General features: G+C 32.4%; 4 protein-coding genes across 5 annotated transcripts; 3 read left to right on the forward strand and 1 right to left on the reverse strand.

The window, feature by feature from the left end:
* Positions 1–1,983: 1,983 nt before the first annotated feature.
* Positions 1,984–3,704, forward strand: LOC110996448 (ATP synthase subunit beta, mitochondrial). The gene has a single exon (XM_022264113.2). It carries the CDS (start codon positions 2,107–2,109, stop codon positions 3,637–3,639), a length of 1,533 nt encoding a protein of 510 aa, XP_022119805.2. The 5' UTR covers positions 1,984–2,106; the 3' UTR covers positions 3,640–3,704.
* A 416-nt stretch (positions 3,705–4,120) lies between these two features.
* On the reverse strand, positions 4,121–10,371 carry LOC110996481. Of its 2 annotated transcripts, none has more exons than XM_022264159.2 (10): positions 10,148–10,371; positions 9,505–9,698; positions 9,275–9,433; positions 8,932–9,204; positions 8,484–8,640; positions 7,926–8,073; positions 7,499–7,658; positions 6,996–7,194; positions 6,160–6,843; positions 4,121–5,902 (listed from the first exon to the last, which is right to left on the reverse strand). In XM_022264159.2, the coding sequence occupies exons 2-10, from the start codon at positions 9,688–9,690 to the stop codon at positions 4,647–4,649; spliced, it is 3,222 nt and encodes a 1,073-aa protein (XP_022119851.2). In that variant the 5' UTR covers positions 9,691–9,698; positions 10,148–10,371; the 3' UTR covers positions 4,121–4,646. The 2 variants fall into 2 exon arrangements, with proteins under 2 accessions (XP_022119851.2, XP_022119850.2); XM_022264158.2 differs by having other exon boundaries at positions 10,010–10,370.
* An 869-nt stretch (positions 10,372–11,240) lies between these two features.
* Positions 11,241–14,163, forward strand: LOC110996453 (NEDD8-activating enzyme E1 catalytic subunit). Its single transcript, XM_022264121.2, has 6 exons — positions 11,241–11,924; positions 12,000–12,160; positions 12,301–12,469; positions 12,749–12,998; positions 13,132–13,351; positions 13,521–14,163. The coding sequence occupies exons 1-6, from the start codon at positions 11,587–11,589 to the stop codon at positions 13,733–13,735; spliced, it is 1,353 nt and encodes a 450-aa protein (XP_022119813.1). The 5' UTR covers positions 11,241–11,586; the 3' UTR covers positions 13,736–14,163.
* LOC110996454 (signal peptidase complex catalytic subunit SEC11A) lies at positions 14,025–15,618 on the forward strand. Its single transcript, XM_022264122.2, has 4 exons — positions 14,025–14,163; positions 14,245–14,504; positions 14,882–15,059; positions 15,466–15,618. The coding sequence occupies exons 1-4, from the start codon at positions 14,116–14,118 to the stop codon at positions 15,514–15,516; spliced, it is 537 nt and encodes a 178-aa protein (XP_022119814.1). The 5' UTR covers positions 14,025–14,115; the 3' UTR covers positions 15,517–15,618.
* Positions 15,619–23,552: the final 7,934 nt, after the last annotated feature.

Genomic DNA, 23,552 nt, shown 5'->3' on the forward strand with positions numbered 1-23,552 from the left:
TGGGGGTGGTTGTACGTAAGGGTTAAAAATGAAAAAAAAAAAAAATTTATCGAGCGCGTCAGGTTTTCTAAGGGGGTGTTAAGTGCACCAAAACAAAAGCTCTCATTCAATAATCTGACGATTTCGATCTGACGCAAACTCGCAGCCATTATTATAATGTGCAAAAAAATTCGCCATTTTGAAATACTCGAGCGCGTCAGATTAACATATATATGGTTCAGATTTATATTCTAAACGTACTGTCTCATAATCTGACGATTATCTAGAGGGATTTGCCTGATCTGACAAAAAAAATATTAGAAAAACGGTTCACCCTAAAGGCCATCCCTGCAATTCCATTCCTGGGCGCTTAAAATTGTACTTATGAGCTCGTTGAGTTCAAAGAAATAATATTTCTATGCGTTTGAGTTCTCCCAGCTCGAAGTCTGATAGAAGTTTCATAGAACACTATTTTTGAAATTTTCAAACCCCAATAACTTTTGAATGGATCAAGCAATTTTCCCGCGGTTGACGGCGATCGACGCATTTTTTAAGCTCTAATTATTTAATTTCATCAAAAACGATAATCCGATATGAAATGTCGAAGTTATGTGATAGAAACACTTTTTCGGTTTTCTTTCGTTCACGATATCTCTCGAACGAATCAACCGATTTTGACCAGTTTGGTGGCGATCGACGTCGTTTTTTAAGCTTAAAGGTGGATTAGTTTTTGAAGTTGATGGATAAAGCCGTTTAAAAGTTATTGCAAAAAAACACTTTCAAAAAAACAAATTGTTATTTTTTTAGATTTTTCAAAATTTCTCAAAATCTATCGGTCCGAATCGGTTCAAATTTACATGAAATCTAATTTTGAGGGAAACGCGGAGAAGGAAATGTAGGCATCACGCAGCTGCACGCGTTTATCGCACAAACTTTATCGACGAAATTTTGTTATTTCGGCTTGCGGAAATCGTCAGATTATATATTTTTCAATATTCTTGAATTATTTCATTCAAAATAAAAAAAAAATTAGCTACGCTCGAGAATGTCAAGATGACGTTTTTTTTTACAACTTTGCTGCCCTCCCCTCTCTTTACGTCACTCTCAAATTGTCAGATTAGTGGAATATACACTTTTTAGGATGTGATTAACTCACACTACCTTAATCTGACGCGCTCGAGAATGTCTGATGATCAATTTTTTTTTACTAATCTGATCCTGTATCCTTCTCGGGCGGCCTTATATATGGGTCTCATATTTGGTGGAGGTACTTAACCGGGTACAAGGTATCCCCCTGTATATTAATCTGCCGCGCTTGAGTAAATCCCGAAATCCCCTCTTGGGCTCCCCTACTATAAGGTTTCTCAGAAAGTTACCCCACACCTTAATGCCTTTTTCAGTGCATCTTTAATTAATCAAAAGACTAGAAACTGCTGTTTACGAGGTTTTCACGAAACTGATATTAATTTATGGGATACGGAGTGACAGCGAGGCCAGGTGAGGAAACATGAGAGATGACGAGGAATACAAGCGCACCGTCTTCACACTCGCGGTCTCGCGTGTAGCCTGATATGAGGAGGCCTAAAAATTTGACGGATGTTGGTCTTATTAAAAAACTTCAATTTTGATTGAGGTTAAAGTTTGTCATATGGTAAATAAACAACTATTTTCACTTCGTCTTCTTGGCTCAGATAATCTATGCAATGGACGCTTAAATTTATCAAATACGGTATTGCGAAGTTTTGACGATAAGATATTTATTAAATAAATATACAGCCTGTTTTTTTTAAAATTTGATTTAAATAATTTGTTTGCGGCTTCGAGAATATATTAGGATGCTTAAGGAATGAGGAAGAAAATAACAGTGTTTTAATTAAGGAAATATTGTAATTTTAGTAATTGTGCTATTATATTTTGAAGACCCGTAATTTTTAAGCACAGCTGATAATTATTTTTTTCTGGATAGAAGTGGCAATTCACTACAATTCAAGCAACTGGCAACATTTATATATATTCTTATTGGTCTCTGGAGCAGGGCGCAGATATCGTATCGCGCATAGGTTATTTCTATTACATAATTTAATTTTTGAAAAATCTTTTCTCAGCCCTCTCATATCATTTAGAAAAATGTTAGGGGCTGTAGGAAGAGCTGGAAGCAGCCTTTTGGCTGCTAAGTCCTTTGCTGAATGTGGAAAAATTGTGTCGGTCTCTACGGGTAACCGGAATTATGCTGCAAAAGCCACAGGACAGGCACAAGGTAAGATAGTTGCAGTCATCGGTGCCGTCGTAGACGTACAGTTTGAAGACAATCTTCCATCAATCCTAAATGCTCTGGAAGTACAGAACCGTTCGCCAAGGCTCGTCCTTGAAGTGGCGCAACACTTGGGAGAGAACGTCGTGCGTACCATCGCTATGGACGGTACCGAAGGTTTGGTTCGCGGTCAGCCAGTTCTCGACTCTGGATCTCCTATTCGTATCCCAGTGGGAGTAGAAACTCTAGGTCGGATTATGAACGTCATTGGTGAGCCCATCGACGAACGCGGTCCAATCCCAACCGACAAAAGGGCCGCAATCCACGCTGAAGCTCCAGAGTTTGTAGATATGTCTGTAGAACAGGAGATTCTTGTCACCGGAATCAAAGTTGTAGACTTATTGGCCCCATATGCAAAGGGAGGAAAGATTGGTTTATTTGGGGGTGCTGGTGTAGGCAAGACTGTACTCATTATGGAGCTGATTAACAATGTAGCTAAGGCTCACGGTGGTTACTCTGTATTTGCTGGAGTTGGAGAGCGTACTCGTGAAGGTAATGACTTATACCATGAAATGATTGAGTCTGGAGTAATTTCACTTAAAGACAAGACCTCCAAAGTAGCTCTCGTGTATGGTCAGATGAATGAGCCCCCTGGTGCTCGTGCCCGTGTAGCCTTGACTGGTCTGACTGTGGCTGAATACTTTAGGGACCAAGAGGGTCAGGATGTATTGCTTTTTATTGACAACATTTTCCGTTTCACACAGGCTGGTTCTGAAGTATCTGCCCTTTTGGGTCGTATTCCATCAGCTGTAGGTTACCAGCCGACTCTAGCTACTGACATGGGTACTATGCAGGAACGTATTACTACTACCAAGAAGGGTTCCATTACCTCTGTACAAGCCATTTATGTGCCAGCTGATGACTTGACTGATCCTGCTCCGGCCACAACCTTCGCTCACTTGGATGCTACTACTGTGCTGTCCCGTGCTATTGCTGAGCTTGGTATCTACCCAGCTGTGGACCCTCTTGACTCCACCTCCCGTATCATGGATCCCAATATCATTGGTGAAGAGCACTACAACGTCGCTCGTGGCGTTCAGAAAATTCTACAAGACTACAAGTCCCTCCAGGACATTATTGCTATCTTGGGTATGGATGAGTTGTCTGAAGAAGACAAGCTGACCGTGTCACGTGCGCGTAAAATCCAAAGGTTCCTCTCTCAACCTTTCCAAGTAGCTGAAGTTTTCACTGGTCACCCAGGTAAATTGGTACCACTGGAAGAAACTATTAAAGGATTCTCAAAGATCCTGCAAGGTCAATATGATCACCTTCCAGAAGTAGCCTTCTATATGGTTGGTCCTATTGAAGAAGTTGTGGCCAAGGCGGAAACACTAGCAAAGAATGCATAATAAACATTATTGTATGAATGGAAGAGACTGTAAACTTATGTCAAATAAACAATAGTTATAACAGCTTTTTTTATTTTACTTATCTAAGTGGTCTCACTCACCTAATTCAACAAAGTAATAGTAAATATGGCATTTTAGTTTGAACAAGTCTTTCTAAATTATGACATTACATCACATATTTTTCATAGACAAAAAAGGTTTAAATCAATTATTAAAGAGGTTTATTACATATTATTATTGAGTGGGATGTGCCCTATTTTCACTTTTTAAATATAATACTGCATTTGGGTCTGTAGAGGGACTCCTTATTATCACAGATATTAATTCTACTGGTTTACGATTTAGTCTATTTTTATCAAAAAGATAATGTATGCGAGTTAGGTAGTCTGTTAATTAATTACATTTTAATTGCATATTCTTGCATTTATTTCAAATTCAGGGATACAAAATGTATGTCTTAATTGAAAATAAAAAAAAAAACTATGATTTAATAAGGTTTTTATTGCAATAGCCATGGTAATAACTAAACTATCTATCTTAATATTTACAAATTCTTTATTTTTTACAGAAAAATAATAACTTTTGATTAAATTGGCCGTAGCGTTAATTCAATCACAAATTATTATAATAAAGACTTAATAATGTCTTCCCAAATATTAATGATGTTGATGTTTAGCTTCAAGTTTATATAAGTACGTTTTTACGCATATCACAGTATATGCTTCACAAATAGGTCGCTCTTCGGCGAAGAGTAGAGTTAACACTTAAGCTGCGGAAGCAACTAAGGAAGCTTGCTGATGCCGTATTTTACGAATAGAGTAAACAGTAAATAGGTTATGTTTTCGGCAGCGATGATAATTGCCCGTAATAAACCTACAATCTTAAAATAGTTAATAACAAGTATTCACTTTCTGGTTCGTTATAAATTTAAAGATAATACTTAAAATTCATAAAGCTAAATCTGTACGACTGAGTCACATTCTCACTTCGTATTCTTAACATATTTGTTACTCTTTCATTGTTATTTCATTAGTATCAGTTTCTGGTATTAAGATTGTATTAATAGTCTCTTCATTACAAATTGTATTATGTTTGTTGGTATCTTGTGTTTCATTTCTCTCTTTGATATCACTATTTTGTTCGAATTCTTGGTCATTATCTGATGTGTTATTATTATTACTTACAGCAATTGGTGGTATCTCACTTTCTACACTTGGAACCTTAACTACTACCAATGGATCTGTTTTTTTGCTATCATTCTTTATAGTTTGAGTTTCATTAATTTTTATTCTTTTAATTTTTAAAGGAGTCTTAATACTCGGGGTGCCATCGTTTTTATTTATATGCTTAATGACCAGTATCTTTGTTTTCATACCAGCCTTACTAAAGTCACTAATGTTCTTCTTTATCAAAGGATTTTTTATGAGATCAAGACCATGTTTACGGAGTTTTATAGGAACTAAGTTAACATTTGATTTTGGTTTTTCCGAAACAGTCGCACTTGGTTTGGAAGGCCCCCCATCTTTAAAATCTGTTTCATCTCTAACATTTTTGTTTGGAGTTTCACAATCTTCCTCGTTATGTATATTTTGCGCAGTTTCTAGTTGAATGTTTTGTTTCGGTTGTAAGGGTTTATCTAATATATCACTGCAATGAACCAATTCCTTTAGCTCTATTGGTTTCGAACTAATATTTGCAATTTCTTTTCCAGTATTTATTGTTTGGTCTTTTGAAGGCGAAATTTTATCTCCACGTATAATTTTTGGTAGCATTGGTCTCACAAATATGTTAGAAATTCTTTGATCTTTATTATTACTGTATACTGCAAAATCGGTTGTAATCATATGAGCTTTGTTTTTTGCTACGGACTGCCTAGACAGGGTAGTCATTGCACCAGAACAATCTTTATTAAGGGCATTATAATTATTGATAAAGTCTTGCTGACTTTTCTTTTTAGCTTGTGCAGATTTTATATTACTATTTGTTTGGGATTCCTTGTACCCATGCATTTGCATTTTAAGCAAGTTCGATAAATCATATTCAAAATCTTTATTTTTCGGTATTGTTCTCTTACGAATTGGTCTCCGCGATATGCTAGTAGTAACATAGTCTATTTTAATTCGTTTACTAGCCTTCTCTTCTGAATCGTCCACATCTGATGAGTTTTCATTAAAGCCAATTGAATTAGAAGAATCATTTTCAATTTGTATTAAATCCTTTTGTGGTGAGGGTTCACTGTCTTTACTGTCACCATCTCCATCATCTGTAAATTTATAATAATAAATTTTTGACCACGGTAATCAATTTAACTGTTAATTACGAGTTCGTACTTCCATTCATTACATACTTTGTATATATTTTCATGAAACCATCTGCATCTATATAATTAATTAGTTAATTTTTGTAACAATACATAGGTACATTTACTTTAAAATAACAAATACAATGAAACATAAGGTTCTTATACAGAAAAAGTTATATAAATAATATTTTCGGAAAACAGAAACAAAGATAATTTACCATTTATGAATGCTTTCTTTTTCTTTGACGCAGCTCTGAATGCATTAACTTTCCTCTTTCGACTCCCAACCTCAATAGGAGTGCTACTAGATGAGCTATCATCTGATAACTTGCTTGAATCACTAGAACATCGGCTGGGCCTTCTTGAATTAGGACTAGTCTCAGTTATGTCTTTTGGCTCAGTAATATCTGTGGCCTCCGCGCCGTCTAATGCTTTTATAGTGCTAAAGTAAAACTCAGCATCTCCCTTCAATTTATGAACGACTTTCACATGATCAGAGACCTTTTCGTACTCGTAATGCCTGAACTTGCAGAGTTTACACGCGTACCTAACCCAATTGTAGTGACCCGCTACATGATCAAATAAATCGTTCGGCTCCGTAAATTTGTTTTCACACTTTTTACATGACAGGTCCTCCAGTACTATATTCTGCATCACTTTTAATTTAAGTACATTGAAATTGCTCTTTTCAGCTTGATGGCAGAATGGCAGTATATGAACTGGCTTTATCACATCCATATTTAAATCGGGCTTTTCAATGGACGATTCTTCTTCCACATCTGGTCCAGCAACTCCAACAATACTCATTATAGCTTCAGTCAAGGTTTCATTGCGTGTTTCAGTATCTTCTATTTGCTGTGTCGGCTTAGGTGCCGGCGGTTCAACTTCATTTGTTATTTTTTCTGAAAAAAAAAAGTCTCAATCAAAATATACTAAGGACTTCGGATCAGTGGAAGAATGTTTATTTATTTGCAATACTAAAGGCAAAACAAGGAAGTTATTGTTTACAAAAACCAAAGATATTAATTTTTACACACACGAAGACAACCAATACCTTTAACTGTTGCACCCTTATTATAGTCCTTCCGTATCTGTATTTCAATCTTTTTAGCATCAGGTCGTCTGGCCAATGCCCTCGAACGTGGTTGGCACGTATTCGTGTGGGCGACAAGCGCTGCTCGACGCTCAAACGTACGACCGCATCCACCGCAACGAGGTAGCTCTCCGTCGCCTTCCATATTGTCCATCCATGCCTAGGGCACAATTTCTATTAACCACTAGACATGAAAGTTACCGCCCCATAGTTCACCCGAGATTTCTTTGCATTCCGAACCGACAATTTATCGATTTTTACCGAACTGAATCAAAGATTACTTATTACATTAATTAAGCGTTTACGCGAATAACAGAGATGAAGCGTTATAATAGCACGATATATTTCAAGAATTTACTAAGCCTAACTTTAATTTCAATATATTATTAATGATTAACTTCAAAATTTACTTAATTTTACCCAATTTCTTTCACTCTTTGACAATATAACGTTAGTATAGTCACCTGATTTTCTTGTTCCATTCTTTCTTCGTCGGTAATCTTGAGTGAGGTAACAGGTTTAGCGTTGGCTTTACGTTTCTCGTAAGATGCAGGCGGATTATTCATGTGAAACGCTTTTGACTGAATTGTCTCTCGCAATCTTCGAATTTGCGCAGCAGTTTTTCTAAATAAAATAAAACGTCGTTGAAAATACATTTTTTTATGTCTGTCTATTGTACTTTATTTTCTTGAAATAGTTACGTTTTTTAATATTATTGTTATTATATATATATATATATATATATATATTAGTGGCTTTTTCGAACTAATTTTATTTTAAACCAATTTTGCTTACAGATTTTTTATAATGAATGTTAACGCCTTAATTATTCCTCGACTAAAATGCCAGGCCGTTTAATAAGAGGTATTATAGTATTGTAGTTATACATACCGATGTACTTTGAAGAGATGTCTGTAGACGCTCCATGATGTGGAAAAGATTTCGAGGCAGTCTGGACACGGGTAGACGAGTCTACTCGCCTCGTGCTTTGTCTTTATATGGAATTTCAACGTTTTTCGAGTTGAAAACTGTTGGTCACCTAAAATTTATAAGTTATTTATAAAAGTATATGCCGGCAGATGTTGATATATTTTCGGACAATAATTTTTTAAACTTATGATTGACATGAATGAACATGTTAATGTAAAATCATCAATATTGGTTTAGGACTTTAAGTGTGAAAATATGCGTTTGCATAGTAGATCACAAACTGAATTAGGTACCTACTTTTGTCATAATTATTTATTATACTCTTAAACTGTACACTTAAAAATCTGATAATAGAAGTGACTTTATTTGAGCCTGAATTTAGCAATATATAAAATAAATAATTCCAATGAACAAGTTGTCAAAATTCGTATTCTCACAAACTCCCTTACAGGATTTTCCATTATAATTGGTATTATATAGTTATAGGTGGGGGGCAAAAATAAAAATGATTATACTAACAATGTCTACATTTCAACTCTTGCATGCAAGAATTATCTTCATCATCACTTATTTGTATAACATTTTCAATTTCCTCACTATTGTTTTGTACTTTAAAGTTTCCATCACTTTGCATTACAGCATTTTCCTTAGACAGTATGTTGTCCAATTCAGTAACCTGTAAAAATATGCTGATATTATATTGTTTAAGTGAATACATTGAAATTTTATTACTTAGAATACATACATTCATTTATCTTGCCTTCAAATACAAAGGAAGCTAAACTGAATGATTTTTTACAGTTAAACTAATGAACTGAAGAAACTAACTCTTCTATAGCCCTGCTATAAAGCTGTGCTATAAAACATAAAACAAATCCTATTTTATATTAAACAAATGTGCTAGATTTATATTTGCTAGTGTTCCGCAACATATTTTACGACTGTATTTTTATATTTTTGAACAAACCTGAGTAGACATGGCATCTTCATTATTATCAACTTGCAGAGTTTGATAAACAGCAACTGAACTTTTAGGTATTTTTTCTAATACAACATTCTTCTGGTTAATCTTGTCATCTGACACCCCTTTTGTTGTAGCAATTTTTTCTACTATTGTTGTCAGATCTCGTGATAAAGGTATTCTTTTATCTTCTGCATTAATGCTGTTTATATTTAAATTTTCTTTTAAAAATTCTTGATACTTTTCTTCAAACCTTTTTATTTTTAGAACCTCGCATTTCTAAAACAAATTAATTTGTGTAAACAAACAATTTTATAGCTTGAGTTTATAATATTTAGAAGTTACTTACTATTAAAGAATTAGCCTCATAACTGTTGTAGACAGAGGAACATTTTTCTGCACAATAAACCCGTTTGTGTGAAATAAAATTTGCCAGGCTTCTAAATAAGTTTGTGCAAACCTTGCATTCATAAATCATATTACATTCATTAGATAAAATTTCTCTCACCTGGAATGGAATAAATGCATAATATTTTCAAAGATAATCAGAAAATATCCAATTTTAAAAATTTAACCTACCTCATCTGTAGCTAAATCAAAAACTTTCCTTGCCTGCGCAAAACCAGTAACACTTGTACTTAATGGCCTTCTCAGTAAACTGTAATCTATATCTTCAGTATCTTCACTGTTTTGAACTGCATTTTTGTTAGTCCTATTTTTAATTTCTTTGCTTTTGGGCTTGGTACTTCCTTTATATCCAGCCATGCTAACATCTACAACATAATTTAATAACATAAGTATTTCAATGTAACAAACGAAACGCAAAATAACGCATACAATCAACTAAATTAATAGACAACTAAATCATACAATTTAATAAAGGCGAACGTGAAGCATGTCCGACGCAACTATATTATAACTTAAGTACATACCTACACGACGAAGCATGATAGCAATTTGTTACCTAACATTTAAAATTAAAATAAAACCACTTAAACTCGCAAACACAAATTACTGAAATAATAAAAAGGGGCATTTGAAAGTACAAATTTAGCACATGCATGGTATTAAGCTAAAATCTTACCACTGATCTATGTTTAAGTCTGTCAGTCTCTCCCTCAATTTTTATGAAATATCTTATGATTCTACTATCATTATAGTGCTAATATAAAACGCCGATTTACGTAGAATACTAAGATGTTAATATAACTACACTACTCACAATCTATTCTATGAAATCACAAACTGAAATCGTCAAATCTTCGACCACTGCGCCCCCATCACACCTCCATATTTTTTAACAAATGAGTAGGTATGAATAGCAGCCTTCAATGTGCCGAGTTTACCAACCAGTCACAAAACAGTTACAAGTTTTACACCTTTGCTATACTATGTTCAAAAGTCACATTTATTATCTGTTTTGAAAGCGTACTCAAAAAATTATTTTAAATTTATTTAAAATTGGCGAATTAGTAATTATTCTAAATGGTTTTAGTGACTTTCATTGACAGAATTCATGAGTTAGATGAACGCATTTTAGTTAATAGAAGACAAAATGAAATTAAATAGGTAGTCTGTGGCATACATTACAATATACTCTTAGGTCAGGTCAGGTAGGTAGGTGTTAGAGGATGTGTAAGGTCACTAAGGCTAGATTATTATTAATATAAAAATTTTACATACACCTGTAAAAACATAGTCATTGCTGTTGTTGTATCGCAATTTACTGTCATAAGATGCATCTTATATTATGAATCTGACCATAATTCTTACTGAATAAGATATTTATTTCAAAACTGTTTAGATGTGAGATATTAGATAATCATAAAAATCTGATGGAAAACTATGTAAATGTCCTTAACATATCTTATTTATAAAGCTAAGATAAACTAGCTGCTTGTAGGGATTTCTTCTTGTTCTATACAATGTTTATTCAGATAATATTAATAATTTTATAAACACGTAGTTTAACACGTTTATGTTTGTGCTTGAATAACATAGTACAAAGTTATAACTTTGCCAGAATACAATTTTTTTAAAACACTATTATATTTGTTATTATTACAATTTAAGTTTATACAGTTTGATTAATATACAAAATTGTGATTTGATTAAAACTGTCTGCAATCTAAAAGTAGTGAGTTAATTATTTCGGGAATATAATATAGTAAATAAATATATAATAGTAGAATATATAGTAATCTGTGCTTTAAATGATTTGTTGAACAACGTTTATCTATGGGTATCATTTTGATAGAAGTTATAGATAGACTCTCAAAACAAGTGGAACGTTATATTATATAATAATAAATATAAAAAAAGACTTGGCTTAAAGGTCTCGTTACCAGGCCATAAAATTATTAAAAAAAATAGAGAAACTCTCATGAGTCATGAGTGTCAACTCTCAACTGTCAACTACTGTTCGGTTTAAATTGAGTAGAAATTTCTAACAACTATATAACAATTATTGTTTAGTGAATTTTGGAATCCTTATCACTAATCATTAGCTGTTTTTTATCAATGAGTTTCTAAGATTTTCATCACTTACAAATTTTTCATTATAGAGTTGGGTCTAACTTTACCCTATTATTAATATTAATTAAATATTCCTTCTCACAGAGTGAGCTAAATAATATTCTGAATCATATTATTATTGTAAAAATGGCTTCTGGTGAAATAGAAAATTTAGACTATCAACAGAAACGATGGCACAATATTAGAAAACTGTTAGAGAGGTCAGGTCCATTTTGTCACCCAGATTTTGAGCCTTCAGCAGAGATATTAGACTTCATTATGAACTCATGTAAAGTGCTTATAGTCGGTGCTGGTGGTCTAGGGTGTGAATTACTGAAGGATTTGGCTTTAATGGGGTTCAAGAAACTTCATGTTGTTGATATGGATACCATAGAATTATCAAATTTAAATCGGCAGTTTTTGTTTCGTAAAAATGATATTGGATTATCTAAGGCTAAGTGTGCAGTGGAATTTGTGAACAAAAGGTACCATGGTAACTTTTTTCTTTATTCAATTGTGTATTTTGTATTAAAGTCTTTCTTTACTATGTTTTATTTCAGAATTCCGGGCTGTGAAGCTGTGGCTCATCATTGTCCCATTCAAGATTTGGATGATGGTTTTTATCGCCAGTTTCATATTGTAGTCTGTGGTCTTGATTCAATTGTTGCTCGTCGTTGGTTAAATGGAATGCTAATGTCGTTGCTGCAGTATAATGATGACAGTAATTATATCTTTCTCTTTTTATTTTATTATTTTATCTATCACATTCTTCCAAAAGTTATTAGAAAATTGACTATTATGTAATATATTCTTATTCTCCTTCTGTTATCATCTGTACTATGAATGAATCTTTTATTTTAGGAAGTTTAGATCAAAGTAGTGTTATACCACTTGTTGATGGAGGGACAGAAGGTTTTAAAGGCAATGCTAGGGTAATTCTACCTGGTATGAGTGCATGTATAGAGTGCACCCTAGACCTTTACCCACCACAGAAAACATTTCCTTTATGTACTATTGCTAATACTCCTAGGTAAATATTAAATTACATGTTTAATTCTAATCTATTATGAGTAAGAATAAGTTTACCTGCTATCTTATTCAACTTTAATTATTTAAGCTTATTTAATTTTTAAACATCAAACAAAAATATTAGCTACTTATATCTTACATAGTGACCCAGACAATATCTGTTATGCTTGAAAATATAACATTCATATATGTATTTGATTTTTATCAATTGCTTTGTTCATTAATTACATATAAGATATAACAATTTCCTGTTACTTAGAATATAATTGTATTGTTCTAGATTACCTGAACATTGTGTTGAATATGTAAAGGTTCTACAATGGTGTAAGGAAAATCCATGGGGCCCAAATACAGGGTTAGATGGTGATGATCCGCAACATGTAGCATGGGTGCATGAAAAGGCTCAAGAGAGAGCTATGAAGTATGGCATTGCCAATGTAACATACCGACTAACTCAAGGAGTACTGAAGAATATCATTCCAGCTGTTGCTAGTACAAATGCAGCAATTGCTGCAGCTTGTGCTACAGAGGTGATCATTCTTATTTGTATAGATGACAGTTACTTCAGTCTGAATGGATGGTAACCAAAAGTAGTCCATATTTTTAGTAATATTCTTAAACAGAAAGGTAAAATTCTGTGCTACAGTATAAAAATTTCTACAGGTGTTTAAGTTAGCTTCATCATGCTGTGCCAATATGAATAACTACATGGTTCTAAATATGTCTGATGGAGTATACAGTTATACATTTAGTGCAGAAAGAAAGTTGGACTGTGTTGCCTGTAGTAACACAACAAGAGTCTTGGAGATAGAACGAGATGCTACATTACAAGTCATTTATGATAAATTATGTGAAGATAATGGATATTTAATGAAAAGTCCAGGTTGGGTTTTTACCAATATCTTTTTATAATTATTTTTGTTATTAAAAATGGATTGAGATATGTTATTAAGTGATTGAGAGATTGAAATGAGTTTATAATTTAATTTTAAAAATTGGTTGCAGGTTTATAACAGTTAAATGTACTAATAAAAAATATGTATTAATTTTAGGTATTACAACAGTGATAAATGGACGTAATAAAACACTATACATGGCATCTATAAAGAGTATTGAAGAAAAAACTAAAGACAATTTAAAGAAAAGGATCACAGAATTGGGTCTTTATAATGGTGCAGACCTGTTGGTGGCTGATGTGACAACTCCTAACACAATAACAATAAAGCTAAAGTTTTCTGATAGTTTAGATGTTGACATGGCCCGATAATTATAAATATCTATGGTTACTTCAGTGATATTATTAAATATCTTAATAAACACATTGCTACGTTTTTTGTAAACTTTCCTAAAATATATAAATAATACCTTGTTTTAAAAATATTAATGAAAATATTATACACATAGTAGTAATACTAAACTAGTACAGTCACAGACCAAGTAGGGAGTTTATTACAATTTATATGGCAACTTGCATTATAAATTTGACATTTTAAAAGAATGACGTATAGGTACAAGAGCTCTGACGTGGTTTATGCTGTAAGCTGCTTCATGTCAAATATCTTTCGAAAACTAATTTTTTATTATTTATAAAACAACCAATATCTTAAATAAGTAATCCATATTAACGCTCATCAATCATACATAAACATGTTGGACAGTCTATTTGACGATGTGAAACGCATGAATAAACGCCAGGTATTGTGTTTTCATTAAAACCTACAGTCAGATGACGTGAGCTTGGTACCGGTTAACACAGTTTTCTTTTGTATTTTTCAGTTTATTTATCAAGTACTTAGTTTTGGCATGATAGTTTCATCAGCGCTAATGATATGGAAAGGTCTAATGGTTGTTACGGGCAGTGAAAGCCCAATTGTGGTTGTGCTGTCTGGGAGCATGGAGCCCGCTTTTCACAGAGGAGATTTATTGTTTCTTACTAATTATCCAGAAGAACCAGTGCGAGTTGGTGAAATTGTAGTGTTCAAGGTGGAGGGGCGTGACATTCCTATTGTACATAGAGTGTTAAAATTGCACGAGAAGTAAGATTTTAGATGCTTTTGATATATATAAAAATTAATTAATCTGTAAATAGTACTATAATTTAAAATATTTGACACATCAATCTAAGGCAAAACAAGTTTTGTTGTTATTAACAACAACATATGGGTATATGTAATTCATTCATAGAGAGTTTAATACTGTCCTTTTTTTACTGCAGAATTAATTATAATTTACAAATTTGAATAGAAAGGTTGCATTTACAACATAATAGAGGAACAATTCCACAATACATAATTTCTGAAACTCTTTCAGCTGTAATTTGAATAAATGTTCTAAATACATTATTTTTTTATAAGTGTTCTACAATTGTTTTAAATTTGTAATTCTATTGCCTTTCATGTTATTCTCGTTTCAGAAATAATGGCACAGTTAAGTTTCTGACTAAAGGAGATAATAATAGTGTAGATGATAGAGGGTTATATGCTCAGGGTCAGTTATGGTTGACAAAAAAAGATGTTGTTGGTAGAGCAAGAGGATTTCTACCTTACGTTGGAATGGTCACAATATATATGAATGAGTATCCTAAGTTTAAGGTGTGTATATTTTTATAAAATTATTTTGATTGTATCAAAAAAGACACCATAACTTTGACATGTTTATTTAGTTCAATAAGTAAAACTAAAGAATCAGAATTCAACAGTTCTTTGGTAACTAATACTTAAGTATCGCTGGAATGCCCTCTGTGAACCACAATTCACCTTCATTGGTTTTCTACAACATATGTACTGGATCTAGGTTTAGCATAGATAAGGGAAATAAATAAATAATAAATTGTTTATAAGGAAACAAAACTTAAAGAAATGTGTGCTGGTCCCGATATTACAAGTATATTATAACTTCCATGTTGATAGATGAGTAAAACTGTAATATAATTTAATGTAATGGTATAATGTATATGTTGTATTTCATAAATTTCTCATCAAGTTTGTTTTCTTTCAGTTTGCAGTGCTGGCTTGCCTAGCAGTGTATGTTCTTGTGCACAGAGAGTGACAACATTTATAAATAAGTGAGAAGTGGAATCAGTCTGTAAAAATGTTCTTATTGACTGTGCGGCTGTATTTAATTTTTTAATTAAACAATGTTTTCTCTCTACTGTTAATGCATATTATTTGAATAATCTGTTTAAGTATCATACCCTACCTACTAGTTTAGAATACATTTATTAAATAAGAGAGGTAAGTGGTTAAGACTATTAGGATGAAATACTTTATATGCTTGCCAGATGATAGTTTTTCCAAGTTCAAAAGGACTAAAGGTAATAAAAGTCTTAAAGCGACATTTATAAATATTAATAACTTAGGATATCCAGTCTCGAGTCATTAAATTATCCTTAAAACACATTTAGAGACTAAATCACTGCCAGATTAAAAAAAATGTTTTCTATATTATTAAATTTTTGTAGTGGTCGAGTTCCAGTCTTGCTAAAAGGTATATATTTTTCTGAGACATTATTTATAAAGTGTATGCCCATACAGTACATGTTTGTAGATATATTGGAGAAGCGAATAAATTATTTAGTATAATTAGCCGTTCAATAAACAGCCTAGCCTTTTAACTTCACGGCGCCGTTTAACTAGCGGCCTGAAAGATTTTCCACAATAAGAAATATCAACACAAAATTAATTACAAGTTAAGACTTAGACTAACTTTTTGAAATAATAGACTATATTTCTTGCAAAGTATAAATAAAATATGCCTACATGAGGTTTTTATTTATAAATTGTGAGATCCTACTAAATAAAATGTTTATTGCAATTCACTAGTTTTGTTAAACCTATAAAAATCATTGAATAATTATATTTGCCGCCAAATACCCGTCAAACTTTCGAAAACACTTTAAACTTTATATTCAGACTTTAGTATACCTAAGCTGTGTAAAGTTCAACTTTTTATGTGTTTGATAGTGAATAATAAAAAAGTTGGTTTTACTGCTTTGTTAACTTTCACACGGATTGTAGATTAGCTTTCTTGTTTTCTTAGGTATTGTGGAGATATTGGTAAGTGAGATTTGTATAAGTATCTTTCTTTTTTATTGACTGTCATTAAAACTAAATATGCGACAAAACCCAAAGGTATACGTAAGTATTTGTTAATATGCAATACAGGACATTAAACATTATTATGTCCAGTTGTCGGTAAAATTGCTACATTGTTATCATTCGTTATTTTATTATTCATGACAAAAAGCAAGCATTTTCGTATAAAATCGGGTTTCTGATTAAAATGACTATGTAGAGCAAAACGAAATAATAGCCTTGTATTTTATTTACCAATGGAATTATTTTGAAATGCTAGCGATCAATAAATAATTTTTCATGTGTTGTTTTCTTCTATGAGGATTATGTTTCTTTTGGAAATGGATCTTTTATATACAAGTTGAAAATATTATTTTATAAAAATTTCGAAATTGGTAAGGAATTTTATTGCTTTATTTTTCATATATTTATGTATTACAACCAGATTCAAATATTTTATAGAACGAACAAGATTTAGGATCCTTTATCCTCCAGCTAAGCTTGGAGATGTGTCATGGTTTAACATAAATAAATACAACTGGGATTTCAGTAACGCATTAATGTTTTTCCTGTGTAATAATAAGAAGTGGAAATTTATGTAGATGTGGCAGATCGTACCTTGTTTCATTCAACCCTTTGGGATTTGTATTCGAAGTCTTCTGACGACATATCCTGGGTATTATATGCAAATATCTGAAAGAGCTGTCGAATTTTATAAATAACAATATGTGCTTTGTAATTGGTACAAGCAGCCCGTGTATCAAACACGCATTAAGAAGTTGTTGTCATGACGTATTGCATTCTTTATTGGTACCTAAAAGAGTTTTAAGTAAGCAATAAGTCTAATAAATACATATAATTTTTATTTCGATAGTCGGGTAAGGAGGGGTAGAATAACCGAATTTTCCGTTTTCAGCTGGAAGATATTTTTCGATTTATGCAACTCTGATCTCATAAACCATTACAATAAAGAGTTTTAACTGTGGGTTCGTTTGCCAAAACTGGTATTGATAGAGACCGGGTTTCTGTACAGCTTGGCCCGCCGGTGCCATAAATACACAAAAAAATTCCTGCCAAACTTCCGTTGCATTTGTTTATGAATATGACTTCCGTCCAGGGAGCGGTCATCCGGAGTGCTTATGGCAAGAATTAGCGAGATACAACTTTTAATAACGAGTTTAATGATTTTAAGATGAGGTTGGAAATGTTTTTGGTGTGTTTAGACTGTAATTTTGTCACCACAATAACATTTTCAGCAAAAACATTAACTTTTATTTGAGCTTTTGGGGGTTGTTTTTAATACTTAACTGTTTTCCAAAGTATTGTCAGAATAATCAAATATATAATAATCATAAACACGAAAATATATTTATATATTACAATTTAAATTGTTTACACATAATAAAAGTGACATTTCGTGGAATAAAGAAGTACCGAACTCTCGCATGGCCGGTCAAGAAACAAATTTACAACAAGAAAGCATATTTCCCCTGGGAACTTTTATAAAGTTAACAAGGTGTAACTTGGGAAATATATTTTGAAAAGGGCGGCAATTGATATTAAAATTAGGCCCTAAAGCTAATTTACAACTTTTTGCATCTATACGGCTTCATTGCCATTGGCTCGTAGCGTAATTCCACACCTGTAAAGTCGTTAATACCTATTATTTTGGCCCGATAATTTTTTTCTTGTCAGTGCAAACAAATAAACATGACAAAACATCACTTATAATTTATACCGCACCTTCATAAAGGTAACCTTTTAGTATACCTTTAAGCTGCCCCATTGGTGGCGATTTCTATTCGACATCTAATGCTCTTAAATCGCTCTGCCTTAAAAAAGTACAAACCATAACAAACTACCCAAAACCTAAGGCAATCCTTTAACATGGAGGCATTTCGTGGGCGCCATTTAACCGTCTCATTAACTATGTCAGCGTCGAACTAATCACTACGGGTTTATGTTCCTTCTATTTGAGAATAATGAGGGCTCTAACGATCTACATTCGTTTTGTTGTTAATGTTTAAATGAGAGCTTTGTAGTTCTGTTGGCCAGTTAACTCCCCCGTTATACATTAATGCCCTTTCATTAGCAGATTATCCCCGCTTAAATTAAAATTTGCAACTTTAATGCCACACTGTTATTATTACAAACTTAATATTTTGACATAAAATATCTCTATTTTGGTTATGTAAATAATAATTCTATGAATACCTCAAAGGTTGATGAGTTATTTCTGATGCTATAGTATTATAATCTGCAGAGAGGTTTTAATATATAATAGGCAAAATTTCACTTCGTTATAGTTACGATTGAGAATTGTTATTATATCCACGATCAATTGTTATTTCGATCTAGATGTGTATAGTTAAATATTTATTTACAATTGGCACAAAGGATTAAAAAAAAATTTCTTATAACATTACATGTTATTTATAAACTTGGTAAACACTGATTTTTTTCTTTTTAGTAAATCTGGAATTTTATGCGATTCGTGACTCATTGTATTTTATATAAATATAGTATATACAACGAATCTAATCAATATAATATAATAAAATAGGGAATACTTTGCAATTGGACAGGATTGGCGGAGAGTTCATGCCAGTCCTTTTTCTCGGATCGTTTGTCCTCCACGCATTTAGTAGCACCAATAAAAATTCAAGAAACAAAATTTAAGTTTATTTTTGATTTTTATTGGTTATAAAATTTATTTAAAAATATGACAGCCCTTCATAAAATTAAAAACTGTTTTCTAGTATTCGTAATGAATGTGGAGTATAGCAATAACGTATATTTCTCTAAAGATCAGGCGCCAAGAAGATTAACAATGTGACGTTTAGATATAGTGTAACTTTAGACTTGCAGTTATGCACCCTTACAGCTAACATAGTTCTAACGTGTGCACGTTGTAGAATACCTCTGAAGTTACCATTTCTGAAGAAACCCTATAATTTATTCATATATTTACTTTTCGTTTTCAAACATATACGTGATATTTTTATGGATAAGATTGGTTTATTCTCTCGTAAAAATGTCTAAGATTAACATTTCGTTGGATAGAATGAGTTGGTATGTTCTACGGCGTAGAGGCTCGGATCACTAGGTGCCGCGTATGTTACATGTACCTCTCTTTTTCCTGTGTAGCTACGCTCCATTACACCACAACATTCACAAGCCAGTATTCTCCATTACACAAGCGATTTTTTTGTGAAGAGAAGTGGCTGTACAATGATTTAATGAAAATTAATACGTAGAGGTTTGTAAATGTAATTTTTTAAGGCGTGAATTATGCTGCAATAAATAAGTGAAATAATGGTGTAAAGCTTGTATAGATTTCCAGTACATGAACTTTGAATACTTGGATGAGGGTTTTCATACTATGCTGGTTATGACATAACTCCATAACTTAAACGTTAGTTTGGGAATATCAAGATAGGTTTCATATTAATTATAGAACAGTAATAAACACACAATATACTTAAGGAACAGATTACCTACAAATGTGCAGGTACCTTAGTATGCTCACTATTTCTCTCAACGCCACGAACTAACTTTTGCACGCCATCTGGCGGTAATTATATCTCTTTAAAGTTTATTCTATGATTTATTTGTTTATCCACTACGTTGTGCGCTCTATAATTTAAATATATTAATAAAATGGAAATCATATAGATTAGGAACAAAAATACCGTGTCTACTCCTTATTTTTAACAAGATATAGGAAGCAATCCAAGCATGATATTTTATGGATTATCATCATCATGGGCTGTACAGTACCTTCTGAACTTAAGCCTCCGTAAGTAAGTTTTTATAATATATATCGGGCTTCTTGCTTCCAACTTCGAATACCTATTGTTTCGTGATCCTTAAATTCATCTTACCATCAGTCTACCAGGTTTTCTCTAGCCAGGGTAAGAGTTCAGTAACATCTTTAGGGTTTGGTCGTCAGCGTGTTTGCATGGGGCGTTTTTGGCATCGTCAAGCATACGAGTTCTTAATTTTAGCCTATACGCCAAACACAATTATTTTTAATTATTAGAAACGAAAAATTACGTTTCGACCCAAGCATAATATAGAGTAATCTCATTTCATGTACATTCAAATTTTTGTGCATAACTTAATACGTAGACTTTGCTAATATTATGTGGAAGGTAACATGGCGTGACAGAAAATACTATGGCCGCCGTAATATTACGCGAAATAGAAAACCAAACTGGGTGCCCTAATGCCAGGCTTGTTATTTCTTGGAAATTCTGTTAAAAGGCGACGTTTATTAGTATAACTTGTAGGCATAACTTGTAATAGCATGTTTTGTCTTTCGAAATTATTTGATTCCATCTATTATAGAAATTAATGACCAGATAAAAAAATATGCCACCGGAAAAAAGTGAACACCAGTAAAGTAATTATGATTCTAAATAAGATATTGTAGTTATTACATTTTAAGGTTAGTTATTGTTTTCAATTTTTTTTTGTATTTTTGACATAAGCATTATACTATATTTTATTATCACTGTATAGGTTAAGAATATTGTAAATACTGTATATTTGTGTTGGAAATAAATACATATACTAATAAGATTTTATTATAGTGAATGAATTACGTCTAGTTTTATAATAATCTAAAAACAGACTATAATTGGAATAAATAAAAAATGGTTTTATCGTTATAGCATTAACTAGTTTTCGTTTTCGGTTGCAGTTCAATTAAGATCTGTATATTCATGTGTACTTTTAACTGTCAGTTAGACGTGGATAGCTTGTAAGAAGCTGGGGTATCATTTGACGACAATTTGCTTCAAGTTAGATCAAAGGGGCATTCAAAGAAAGTCGCCACGTGAGAGGCCTCCATCGGAGTGCTCTTGGCTTTGACTTCCATTTTTAAGTTCGATTCAGGTGGAGTAACTCTTTTACTATGTATGAAATTAATATATGCCTGTTTATGTAGATTATATAATATAGTACACTCCGGTGATGCCGATTACATGAAATATATGTAATAAGTAATATAAATAATAACATATTTCACAAATGGGAATAAGTCTCTGTCAAAGGTTTAAGAAATGTTTTTCTATTTGTACTAATTCAGATATGTGATTATATAAACATTTTACTAATATATATTTTGAAGAAGAATTTTACTTGCACTAAAGCACAAATAACCTATTTTGTTTCTTATTTTGTGATCGTATAGCAGTTTTCCATAAAGGCAGATTGCATTTAAAATCGAATCAAAATAAGAATATTTACAGACATTATATTGTTCTCTGCAATTGTATTTATGTATTTTAAACATAACAAACAAATCTATTGATTACTTTTGATTTTAATGTATAAAATAACTTTCCTTGATATTAGCAATCATTAATAAACCAAAAACTTAGTTCATATCAAAAAAAAATATCATAAAATAATGTACTTATTTTAAGAAGTATTTTTGAAGTATGTACACTTTCGTCCCAAGCCATTTCACTGCAGCAAGAGCCAAGATATACAGGGTGCAACTAAAATGATATTAATTAGGATAAAAGCACGTAACATCCGATACAGAAATTAATTATGCATCGTTCGATCGTGCCGGTGATCCTCTTAAAACCTTTAAACTCTAGTGTTTACTTTAAAACTGCTTATAGAATTTTAAGCGGGCTTTCGCGTTTGATCCAGCAATTTTTCCGTTATATCCGGTGAGTAGACGACCATACCGGACATGTTAGCGCATTATTAATTAGCGTCTGCCCCAGCATTTAATATTTCACCTGACTGGTGGATCGTCCAGTCGCTCCGACCTTAATCCTTCACTTAATTCCTCATATTTTACTCGTATCCTATGTTATCACGTATGAAAATTAATTTCATAATAATTAACGCCTCTTGTAAGGGATTTTCGGACATAATGTATTCTGTCTAAGCGAGTTAATGTATGGATTAGGCTGTTTCGAAAACACTAAGCTCATCTTAAACGGCTATTTAGCGACTGAAATTTTGATGGAATACCGCCAAAAGGTTTTAATTAATTTACTTTATGTGGTTGAGCATGAGACTCAACGCTGATGTCGAGTGTATGAACCCCAGCAGTGCATTTATGGATTTTTCTCTATGGTGGAGGAAACATTATCAGGAAATATGACTATAAACGTAGACGTGTGGCTCATAATTGCGCAGTAAAGAATAATTTTTTGTTCGAGACAGATTTGCATTTATGTTACTTCTAGAGGTGTATTATACTAATCAAAAAGATAAGGAAGTAAGTCCTTTCTGCGGGAGCTGCAGATAAGCACCTACAAAATATAAAACAGACATATTTAAACTATATTTCCGCATGATATGTTGAATTGTAGTTCCTACTATTTAACATTCCATAGCAAATAAAAATGCATGCACATTACATACATATTCTTTAGTCCTAAAATTAATTACATTTTAAAACGTTAGGAGCACAATTTTATTGAAAACTTAGCCGATATCTTTTTTCATCGGATGTCAGTTATTACGCGTGACATAAATAGTTTACAGTGTATCGTTCTAACTCCGACGCTTTCGAATGCAATATCCGCTTACAAACGAGTTTTTCAGTCCAAAAAACTATTTCGGTCCGCTTACCATTCGTATGCAAGTTTGGTATAATTGGCGTTTTATCGGAATAAACATTCACAATCATACGTTTTTCAGGTTTTGTTTGGAAATAAACATTGGGATCTCCAATAACTGCCAGCTAATTTCTCTATATTTATGTTCCTGTTTTCAAATTCTACAAAAATTCAAGTAATATATATAGACCGTATGAAAATCTTGAATATACATTTTTTTATAAACTTATGGTTATGTGAATAGGTCTCTGTATAGGTAGGTTTTAGGTAGGTTAAGCTACCTTGTAGGCTCTGATTTTCTTGAGGTCGCAATTCTGAAATTTTTCAGTCAAAGTGTTTCGTTTATTATGAAACTGTCCTTATCAATTAGAGTGCTTCAAATGATCAATTAATATAAATAGAAATGAAGAATTCCGACACA

This window comes from Pieris rapae, chromosome 2, assembly GCF_905147795.1.
Source record: "Pieris rapae chromosome 2, ilPieRapa1.1, whole genome shotgun sequence".
Taxonomy (NCBI): domain Eukaryota; kingdom Metazoa; phylum Arthropoda; class Insecta; order Lepidoptera; family Pieridae; genus Pieris; species Pieris rapae.

What these genes read in the sequence shown, in the direction of transcription:
- LOC110996448 (XM_022264113.2), top strand. Translation starts at nt 2,107, where the DNA reads ATGTTAGGGGCTGTAGGAAGAGCTGGAAGCAGCCTTTTGGCTGCTAAG.
- LOC110996481 (XM_022264159.2), bottom strand. Translation starts at nt 9,690, where the DNA reads ATGGCTGGATATAAAGGAAGTACCAAGCCCAAAAGCAAAGAAATTAAA. An exon ending in GAATGGAACAAGAAAATCAG is followed by an intron (nt 7,195 to 7,498) that starts GTGACTATACTA and finishes ATTGTGCCCTAG; the next exon opens with GCATGGATGGACAATATGGA. An exon ending in AAAGAAAGCATTCATAAATG is followed by an intron (nt 5,903 to 6,159) that starts GTAAATTATCTT and finishes ATAAATTTACAG; the next exon opens with ATGATGGAGATGGTGACAGT.
- LOC110996453 (XM_022264121.2), top strand. Translation starts at nt 11,587, where the DNA reads ATGGCTTCTGGTGAAATAGAAAATTTAGACTATCAACAGAAACGATGG. An exon ending in GTGGAATTTGTGAACAAAAG is followed by an intron (nt 11,925 to 11,999) that starts GTACCATGGTAA and finishes GTTTTATTTCAG; the next exon opens with AATTCCGGGCTGTGAAGCTG. An exon ending in ATATTTAATGAAAAGTCCAG is followed by an intron (nt 13,352 to 13,520) that starts GTTGGGTTTTTA and finishes TATTAATTTTAG; the next exon opens with GTATTACAACAGTGATAAAT.
- LOC110996454 (XM_022264122.2), top strand. Translation starts at nt 14,116, where the DNA reads ATGTTGGACAGTCTATTTGACGATGTGAAACGCATGAATAAACGCCAG. An exon ending in GTGTTAAAATTGCACGAGAA is followed by an intron (nt 14,505 to 14,881) that starts GTAAGATTTTAG and finishes TTCTCGTTTCAG; the next exon opens with AAATAATGGCACAGTTAAGT. An exon ending in ATGAGTATCCTAAGTTTAAG is followed by an intron (nt 15,060 to 15,465) that starts GTGTGTATATTT and finishes GTTTTCTTTCAG; the next exon opens with TTTGCAGTGCTGGCTTGCCT.